The 10,642-nt window shown below is 45.0% G+C and overlaps 1 protein-coding gene and 1 long non-coding RNA gene across 3 annotated transcripts in view; one reads left to right on the forward strand and one right to left on the reverse strand.

The window, feature by feature from the left end:
• Nucleotides 1–1,548, reverse strand: part of SLC26A10P (Solute carrier family 26 member 10) — a 25,765-nt gene extending 24,217 nt beyond the window's left edge. Inside the window, exon 1 of the mRNA XM_020778367.3 lies at nucleotides 238–1,548. Within this exon, the coding sequence (XP_020634026.3) occupies nucleotides 238–511 (274 nt within the window). The 5' untranslated portion in view covers nucleotides 512–1,548. The remainder of the gene's footprint in view (nucleotides 1–237) is intronic.
• Nucleotides 1–5,690, forward strand: part of LOC140704686 (uncharacterized) — a 7,850-nt gene extending 2,160 nt beyond the window's left edge. Inside the window, exons 2-3 of one of the 2 annotated variants that reach the window (XR_012084045.2) lie at nucleotides 1,562–3,807; nucleotides 4,095–5,690. This is a non-coding gene — a long non-coding RNA (uncharacterized LOC140704686). The remainder of the gene's footprint in view (nucleotides 1–1,561; nucleotides 3,808–4,094) is intronic. The other variant, XR_012084044.2, reaches the window with a different exon arrangement.
• Nucleotides 5,691–10,642: the final 4,952 nt, after the last annotated feature.

The raw sequence follows: 10,642 nt of genomic DNA on the forward strand, positions 1-10,642 counted from the left end.
CTGTTCCTTTTAATTACAGTACTGCATTTTGCCCTGTCTTCACTGTCGATTGCGCAGCAACAACAATGCCTAGAAAAAGAACTGGCTTCCCTAACTAACTTTTTTTTTCTTCAGCTTTCTGTTGAGTGATATATCTTCTGGGATCACCGCTGGCATTCAGTTCAGCAATAACCCTTCTCTCTCTTTCTCTCTCTCTCTCTCTCACACACACACACACACGCACACACACACACCTACCTTGTGGGATGTGTACAATGCCCACGGTCAGTCCTGACACTATATCTCCCAAAAGCCACTTCTTGGTCTGGTACCTGGGCAGCCAGCTTGCAATGGGAAACCGCCTTCGAAGCAAGTGCAAGGCAGCTGCCCTGGAGCACTGACAGCTCCGGCTCAGTTTTCCCTTCAGCATTCCGGCCAGGTTGCTGCCCTTGGGGTCTGGCTTCGGAGCCCCATAGACCTGCTGGAAGCGCTCCTCCGTGTAGATGCCACGGTACAAAGCCAGGCTGCTCATACTGAGACAGGCAAGCAGGCAGGCAGTTCAGGCAGGATGCTCACTGTCACCTTTTATTCCTGTCTGGGCTTGCTGTTCCTGGCCAATCGCAAGACTTGGGTTGCTGGAATTCTCCTCCCTCTGGGAAGCAGAAGAGGGTCTGGGCAGGAAGAGGGAGGAAGCTGGGGTGCCAAGGGTCAAACACAGGGTGGCAGGGCCCTGATGCCTCCCATTGCCCTCTCTGAGTCAGCTCTCTAGCCTGCTAAAAACACCAGGCTATAGTCTTCAATGACCACATATTTTCCTAGTCTCAACAAAACATTCAACTGTAGCTCTTTATTGTTGCATTTCCCCAGGCTTTTACATGAACTCCTACTTTCCTGCAGCAGTTCCATTTGTTTGCTTGTATGTTTTAGCAGTAAAAAGAAACAAAGGACTGATTCAAATTAAGACTTTTCAGGTTATAAATATATATAAATAATAAAAGGACATCAGATCTTGACATCACATTTTGAGCCTAAGCATTCTTCATCGGGAGATCTAAGTAACATTCATAATTTCATTCTTCAGGAACAAGTGAGTTAATAATCATCATCTTAGAACTGCAGAGTGGGAAGGGGCCCTCTGGATCATCAAGTCCAGCCCGTCAAGCAGGCACAGTGTGGGAATCAAACTCCCAACCTTTGGCTCCTCAGCCAAAGACCGAAACCACTGAGCTCTCCAGAGTTGAGGAGTCAAACCAGAGGCTGGACAAATCTTTTGGATTTGCCTAAATAGGAATAAGGGACCACCTATCTACCAACCCCACTATTCATGGCTGGTGAACAGCATTCATTTTGGTGGATTACAAATTGCGTAGCCTGCTGGGCATATGGTTGTAGTGTCTTGTTCCACCTTAGGCTGGTGTGCCAATTGGTTCTATTCCTGATGGGGTCAGACATGGCCAATGGGACACATGCCTCCCTTACCTCTAGACTTCTGCGTTTCTTACATTATTGGTATTTCTTCCTCCAATGTTTAATCCTTCTTCATCTGAATCTAGTCTTTCCTTATGATATGTTCTGGATACAGATTGGACAGATAAGGGGATAAAATGCAAGATCACCAAGTGTAAGGATGTGTCACTGGAGGCCAAGACCAAGATCATCCACACTCTTATATTTCCGAACACCATGTATAAGAGTAAAAATTGGACAGTAAAGAAAGCTGAAAGGGGAAAAAATGATTTGTTTAAAACTGGTGCTGAAGGACAAATTTGAGGATACCCTGGACTGCCAGAAAGACGGACAAGTGGATCCTACAGCAAATCAAGCCTGAAATCTCTGGAGGCAAAAAAATAAAATAAATAAATGGCAAAACTGAGGCTGTGCTGCTTTGGGCAGATCATGAGGAAGCAGGATTGCCTGGAGAGAGAAAAAACAACAATACTGGGAAAGATTGAAGCCAGCAGGAAAAGAGGAAGGCCAAACAAGAGATGGATCACCTCTCAATTGCTGAGCAGGCCTGTTGAGGACAGGGCTTTCTGGAGATCATTCATTCATGGGGATACCTAAAATTGGAGGCTATTTTGATGGGACATGGCAACAGCTGGATTACGGGCACAAGTAGGGACCTTTGAAGAGTCTTTGGAAACTGTTGCTGATATCTGGATTGTCCTAGAACTGAATGGGGAGACATCCTCTATGTCTCATTTGTGGTGGAGGCCCAACTGATGGGGACCAGAGAGAGGGCCTTGTCCAGTGAAACTAAATGGTGGGGTTCTTCTTTGCTATACCACTGGCTACTTTGATGGTATTTCACCATACAGTGAAAGTATTCTGATTTAGGCAGACATTTGCTTTACAAGTTGTTTTTCAAACAATGTTTTGCCTGTTGCATCTGAGTTTTTTTCTTTTCAATCATAATGTTGTTTTGGAATTGTACAGTCTCTTTCTATTGGCTTTCAAAGCCTAGATGGTATTTAAGCATCATAAGGGTAAGATTTAAACTTTTGTTTAAATGTTGACAAACTGCCATTGAACTTCAGGTTTCTTAACTAATTTGGTACTGAATATAAAATTACAATGTATTGAATTATTATTACATTTCTGTACACAACTGTCTTCATAGAGAGAAACAACATAGGGTCTAATAATCCTGGCAGCTGCAGCCACATGTGGAGAGAATTTCCACCAATTAGATATTCAGCATTATGACTTCAATAGTCCTGCCTGCATCCCTTAGAAAAAAAGCTTTTTGTATACTTTGGCGGAGGAGGAAGGATTAAATCAGGCAAATGACATAGGGGAAGGGCTAACAGTCCTTCCTCGGCTTCATTATATCTTATGTGTGTATCCAGGTCTTCCTCTTGAAAAATTTCAGGCTCTCTCTTTTTATCTCAAAAGAAACTGATCAGCTGTTTTAAGGACAGCTGCCCACTGAAACCCAGCAAGCTCTGTGGCCAAGCAAGGGTTTCAACCTAACCTTCCTTTGGTCCAGATCTACCCACCTCTACTTGAGTGTACCACAATAGGCTCTCATCAGGGGTCAGGACAGACCAAAGGAAGTAGGCCTTCAGACAATATGTAATTAACTTATGGAATTCATCATTGCCTCAGGATGTTGTGATAAAGGCTAGCATATGGCCTTTTAAAGAATGAGATAAGTCCATGGAAAATATATTTGTCAATGGCCAAATCTAGATATGTTAGGATATTTGTTGTTTATGCCAGCAGAGCTAAATAATGTGCTGGTAAGATTACAGCTAGTGGACTGAAGTAATTACTGCAGAAATGTATAATGAGGTAAAAATGGGAAAACATTACATGTATTGCTTCAGGAAATCCATTCTGGGATAGTGCAGGAAAACAGTCCTAAAGCTGCTTACAGAATCCCCAAAAGCTTCCATGTCTGAAAGTTTGTTCAACCAGTATAGCCAATCAAGTCTGTCTCTGTTCAGCTGCTAGAGAATACAGGGTGCAAACTCAGAGAGAGAAGCTTATCAATATTCAGGTAGTTCTAGAAGAGACAACAGGCATAAGCACATTAAGTTGTCCACCTGCCTGTCCTCTCCTTGGCTTCCAGTTGAGATCATCTTGGTGCTCTGTTTTGACATGATGAGAATGCAATAAGCATGATCAGAGTCTGTGTACCTGTGTCCATTGTGTGTTGCAGAGAAACTGCTGGGAATGGCCTCTCCTTTCTCTCCTTGGCAAGATTTTTGCTCCAAGAGGCATCTAGCAGAGATAAGGAGAACACTGGCTGTCAGTGACATACTCGGCTCCCTTGATGACCCTTGACCAATAACTACCGCTCAGCCTAACCTATCTTCTAGGAAGGTGAGGGTAAGATGGTGGTGGTGGGGCAATGACGTTCTTCTCTTTTCTACCTAGTTAAGAGTTACCTGGCAACAGCCAATATAGGTTAGAGTCAGATGATCATATTGTGCTCCTGGAATTACTTACCTGAAGATGTATCTTGATGGGAACTCTAAAGTAGGTTAAGAAAAGTTAAGGCTACAGAGTAAGCAAGGAGACTGCTCCAGACATGGGGAAAGGATGTCAGGGATGAAGTGCCAACCTACCGACATTTCTGATCTCTATAGTATGTTGAATTCTTTTCACAGTTTACTGGACCTTTGATGTAGCACCTCACTCAACCACTTTGGACAGAAGACCACAGAGAGGTTCAGCCTGGCACAGACTCTTAACTTTTGTATGCAAGTGAGAGCCACTGGAGTTTTGGAAAAGCACACTTGATCTTAAGAGGGTCAGAACAAGGTATCATCACTTCCTGGTTATTGTTTATATTTACAGATAATTTTGTGGCATTTTAAAGCCTAATGTCTATACTGTATTATGGTATACCTGTACTCTATCTATTCTTACAGACAAGAGTTCATTTCGTCCAATGATTGCCATTGCAACAGTTTCCACACAGCTAGCTATTTTAGTGAGTTTCACCATGGATAACAATAATAAAAAATAAAAACAAAGATAAATAAACAAGAATTGTGGTGTTCTGAAGATTAATTTTAGCGCTAGCTTTTGTCTGTTGCAAACTGCTTCTTTAGAAGTATCACCTCTGCTGTTTTATTTTAAAATATGTATATGTCAAAGTGGTGCTTTAAATTAATTCTTATTTGCTTTCCTTTATAATGCTAACCGAGGAAGCGTAGGGGGTGAGCAGTTGTACAGAAACTCATATTTGGAAAGTGTTTAGAGATCCATTCCCACTTTACCAGTTTGGCCTGGCCACTTAATACCAACATGTTGAAGTTAGATCCTAGTTCCCAGTTTTGATCCACGTGCAAGTTCAAATCAGAACTATGTCAGTAAACGGGATCAAAAGTATCTATGTCCCATCTGCAGCCCAAATTACGCTGAGGATTGCCCCATATCCTATATCTCCAAAACTGGGAGACTGTCTCCTCCGAGATAAACTGTAATCCTTTCCCATTAAAGCCCTCATTTTTGTGCGACATGCATTACAGCATGATGACCTCAGATGACAATTACAAATAAGCAAATGGAGGCATGAAGGTCACAATAAACATATACAGAATACGCCAACATGTCTAGGAGAATGTCCTCTATGTGAGTGTTGCATCCTGGCTTGTACAGCGGTTTCTTTGGATGCACGGTATAGTGGAGGCACAATGCCAGCTACAGCCCAAATAGACAGAAAGACACTGGCAGTGGAATCCCCACAATAAGATCAGACTGTTCCAGAGTAGATATAGCTCAGTGGCTTTGGCATATGACTGCAGAACCAGAGGTTGGGAGTTCGATTCCCTACTGTGCCTCCTTGGCAGGGGTTGGCCTCCATGATCCATAGGGTCCCTTCCAGATCTGCAGTTCCAGATATACCCCCAGATCCAGAAAAGAATGTTCTTTACCAACTGATTTTGATTCATGTTTAGCCCAAAGTTATTGTTATATAGGGGAATATATGGATGCACCCGCATAAACCACAGCAAAAACATCTGGGGAAGAATAAAGCACCGGGGCTGTGGACCCCATAATAAGCTTGCAGCCACCTAAAATCATATGTGAACTAAGCTCTTAGCAGGAACAGTCATCTCCCATCTCTGCTTTCTTCTAATCTGTACATAATTGAGCAATAAATATTAGAAAGCTTCTCTGCTTAGGACGTACTGCCAACTTTCACTTGTTCACATCAGCACCAGGGATTGTCAATCAGATGATCAGAGGGTTGTCATGGGTGGGTTCCTACCAAGATCCAGATCCTTGCAAGAGGCCCACAAACAACGCACGCACACGCACACACACCAGGCTGTGCTATTGTTTGGGCCAAAGAGGTCAAGAAAATGAAGTGAATGGATAATAAGTTCACAGCTCCTCCTGCTCCTCACTGATACGTAATTCAACCACCCGTCAGCTCTCACCCAGGTAAGTGGAAGGCCAGAGTGGGTTGGAGGGGCAGGAGCAACAGCAGCTGCAGCGGGTGTCAGTGACCATGTTGGCCTACCAAAGGAGGGGCATAAGCTGTGGGAAGGGCCCACTAAAGATTCCTTGCCCCAAGCCTGGCCAATACAATGCCTGGTCAGTACGCTTCAGGTGTCCATAGAGCCTGAATGTCACATGAGGAAGTTCATCACCTTTTACGCTCATGTTGTGAACCTCAGTTATGCAATGTCTTCTATTCCTAATTAAGAATCACTAGGACTAGACTGGAACATACAGAGAGAGAGAGAGAGAGAGAGAGAGAGAGAGAGAGAGAGAGAGAGAGAAAGCCCTTCACTTTCACAATATCGCAGGAACATAAACCTTTCTTCTCGTTACTGCTCTTCTCAAGCCACTGATCCCAAGTACACTAGGGTGACAAAATAAATGGAGGCAGGATTATTCCATATATGATGGGTGATTTCAGGCCTGCTCTGGAATACAAAAAATGCCCTTTTCCTTTCTTTGTCAAGATCTAACAGCCTGCTCGTGGTCTTGGGCTCAGAACTTACCAGAAAGCACCTATCAGAAGCCTCGGCAACATGCTTAACTCACGTCCCCACGTTTGCCCCTGAAAAGTGGCTTTGTTTCCTCCAGGGTAGCCTGGCCTTTACGTAACCTGCACTGGAGCAAATCCTTTTCTATAAACAGAATCTTCTCATTGAAACAACATCGTGGGCCAAGAGCTGCTATCAAAATAAATGCTTCTTTGGGCAGCCCAGAGTCCCAGCTCAGCAAAAGGCTGTCCCCAAGTTCTTCTCCCCCTGCCCGCCCGCCCCCTCCCTCCCAGCTCCACAACACTGAACATAGACGCTATTATTTGCTTGGGTGCAAGCTGAGGGCACACAGCATTGGTAAGCCACTGGGGTCCAGCAGGAGCCAAACAGGAGCCCAGACGGAACAGCTAAACGGCGTCAGCCGGTGGCGCCTCCACTCTTCCAAGGTCTAGCCTTCTCCATGAGGTCTTTTAGAAGATACGATGCTGCTGCTGGAAGGATGTTGTTGTTGCGCTCACAGCCTTTGGGTATTAATGAAGCATTTCATATTTGTTGCATCTCACAGTGTTTTATCATTCTTTTTTTTTCATCTTTATCGGCACCAGTTGTGTGAAATGTATCTCAAAATGCTTTAATTACTGTATTGCTTTAATTGCTAATCCAGCCAACCAACAGTGGATGGCCATTTCAACATAGGCTCCCTTGAGCTTTGATCAGAAGATGCTCCTGTTGTAGCCTTGCTTGAACTGTGTCATCTCTACACACAAGTCACATTTCAGCCTCTAAGTGCCACCCTGCTCCTCCAGTCGATTAAGGACTCAAAGTGCATACAAAACTATAGGGGAGGATGAAAGATTAAAAGGAGGGCCAAAAATGCAATGCAGAGAGATGCATCTTTTCACAGGCAAAACAAAAAGATTCGGAAAGGTTGAAAAACTTTTGCAAAATTATATATTTTTTTCCATCACATCAGTTGGTTTAAACACTGAATAAGCACAGATAAAGTTGCATTTCTGCTTTTTTTCCCAGGCTATACTACAATGGCAGGAGATTCAAAGGAGCTTTTCACAGTGCATATGATGAAAACCAATGACATATACTGACAGCTTCAGCCTGTGTTTGGTGTCTTGCCAATGCCCACTCAATGAAAGGAAGAACAACTTCATAGAACATGCAGGATGTGACTAGACAGGGAAATCTGGAGCAATCCAGGTCGCAGTTAGACAATTTTATCTTCAGAATGATCCATTTTACCTTGCACTTGAGCAATATGCTATTCACATGGGAGACATTTCTTCTCTCATGAGAATGATCCAGACAGTATTTCAGATTCCTCCAGTTTTTCCCTCTTTCGATTATAGATGCCCCTACCTCCACCTCTTTCCCTGCTTTTGTTGTGGCTGTCGTTCTGTGGACTGATGCGACTTTATTTTTCCTGATTTCCCCTTTTTTTGTTTTAGTAAGTGGCAAAGCACTACAGCAATACACCAATCTAACATGGATACTTCCTTATATCTGAAAACGTGCTGCATCATTTAGGAGAATATACTGTATATTCTCCTAAGTGATGCAGCACTGTTTCAGATATAAGGGAGTATACATGTTAGGTTGGTGTATTGCTGTAATGCTCTGGTTAGGTTGGTGTACTGCTGTAGTGCTCTCAGAATATATATATTTAATTGTTCAGACAGAAAAATAGAGGAGCAGGTTTTTCTGCTATCCTTCCTACTGTCACAATATGTCACAGGGTTGTCAGTGAAAAAGAATGACACATATAGCTCTATTTAGGAGTGGGTTAAGCAACCACACAGGCTGTAGAACAAGATAATCAGGAACGTTCCCAATCACATTAAAGAAATGGCAGGCCTAGCGTTGTGCCAGAAAGGAATGGAACAGCTCACAAAAGAAGTGGGATCAATCACATGTGGTCACCAGAAAAAAAGGGCATACCAAAAGTAAGCCAAAAAGCAAACAATATGATCATCACATCACCCCCCCACAATCTGCCAGTGGCATTCACTGCCATACAATTCGGTACTGCCCACTGAATATAAGCACCTTCAAAAGAAATTATTATGGAAAGTAGCTATGAAAATAACTAAAAGCAAGGAAAAGGCGATATGCTAGAAGCCAGCTCCACCAGGTTTCACTGCTCTCTCATTTCTTATGCAGCAACTGTCCCATGAAGCTGAGGAAGGTGGAAAGAAAGAAAGTATAGCCGCAATCTAGCAGCACTCAATGAAAAGTCAGATCTAACACGCTTTTCCTGTCCCTGACCATCATACAGCAGCCCTTCCCAGAGTTGAGAAAAGGTATTTCTAGAGCACAATCTTGCAAAGATCCTGGGAGCTGGAGTACACAAAAAAAGAGAGGAAGTTTTCCTATCCTGATTTCCTCAAAGCTGTGGAATCTTACTCCTGACTTTTTAATTTACCATTTCAAAAGAAATAAATTTCCTTTCCAAAGAATAAATCTGATAAACAAACTACATGACTCTCCACTTCCACCCCAATAGTATTAAAACATAGGGTAAATGATTTTAAATTCAATGGTAATAGATTCCAGGCAGAAACATTTATTCAAATAATCTGTAACAAGCTTAGAAAATTAGATGGCTTTTAAAAAAAAACAGTCAATAGAAATCGACATCTAAACAGAACCTCCACATTCAAGTGCAGAAAATCCCCCCTATTTCTAAAGTTCAGAAATGAGTTGATTATTGTTGACAACATATAAGCTGTACACAAGCGGAGAGGTAATGACAGGCTTGGGAAGAGTCTCAAAGAGGTTTGCACAAGTAAAAACAATATTGGGAAGAGAAACTTAAATAAACCACCTCCCCCCAGAGCCCAGGGAAGACTCAATAAGCCCTGTGGTCATGGACTGACAAAATGCGAAGTTTCCAGAAAACCATGTGGGAAATGAATGGAATATCCTAGAAGAGATATAGTTCTGAACCACAAAGTGATTCTAACAGTAGAAGAGGACTGTTAATTTCACAGTCTCCTGCAGGCTTCCCAGAGGCAGCCCACTCTAATCACCACTGGCAATCGGGTGCTGGACCACCGCTTAGAAAAGTGTTTTTACGACTGTATCCCAGCTGACACAACTATTGGTGGTTGAGGGATTCTTTGTAGCTGCACTAAAACAAACTTTTCTTACACTCTTGTGTTGAAAAACTGGGCGTTTGGTTAGTCCAACAGGTCTGTACAGTACTGATCTTAAACCTCCCCCCTTCCTTATGGGAGAACAATTCACACAGCAGAGCAATGTGAAGTGAGCCCAGACTGGCACTGAGTCCAGAAACCCATCCTGTGGGTTTCTGTGGACTAGCCAGCGAGAAAAGTTACCTTATTTTGGACTACTGTTCCCAAAAGCCCTTAGCTAGCAGTGCTGGCTGGGGGATTATAGGAGGTGTAGTTCCCCCCCCCCGTCCCCAATGCAAAAACTCCGCGACTATAGCCGAAGAAGCTTCGAAAGCGAAATGAACTTCCTGGCCGCGGGCTCGGGTCGCCCGGCGCTTCCTCGCTTGCTTCCCTTTGCCTCCCCGACCCCAGCGCCGGGGCAGTGGCCGCAGTAGCCACTTGAGCCGCCGCCGCCGCCGCCTCCTCCTGCAGCCCCCGAGGCCTTTCTTCCCCGTCTGGGCGGTGCTGCTGGCGAGCGAGGCGGCTGCAGCCGCTCCAATTCCTTCTATTGTTCCCCGTGGCGTCTTATCTCGGCGGCTGGCCGCCCGGCCTGCTGGCTCGGCACGTCCCTGTCAGCCTTAATCCCACCGCAGGGAGCTCCCCCTCGGGCTCCCATTGTTCGCGGGCGAGGATCACTCCCGGATGGGTTCCTGTGTGGCGGAGGGGGCCCTCCGAGGATTAGCCTTGGCCCGAGGCCCGCTGGCACCTCCCGCAGCCTGCCAGGGTGAGGAGGGCCGGGGCTGCTTGGGTGTCGTCTTCAGGCCGCCCCAGCCCGCGCCCGCCCAGCGCCATTGTCTCCGGGACAGGAAGGCGCTGCTCCAAACACGCGACTGAGGCCAAAATAGACCGCCGCGGCCCCGCAGAAGGCGGGGGAGAGAAGCGTGGTGTGAGCGCTCAGCCCCAGCCTGGCCGCGGCAAAGCCCGTCCGCCCGCCCGCCCGCTCGTTCCTTTAGGGAACTACAACTCCCAGAATCCCGAGGCTAGTAGCCACCCTGGCGCAGGGGCTGGGAAATGCTGTTCCAAAAA

The sequence above is a fragment of the Pogona vitticeps genome, chromosome 2 (assembly GCF_051106095.1).
Source record: "Pogona vitticeps strain Pit_001003342236 chromosome 2, PviZW2.1, whole genome shotgun sequence".
Lineage (NCBI taxonomy): Eukaryota > Metazoa > Chordata > Lepidosauria > Squamata > Agamidae > Pogona > Pogona vitticeps.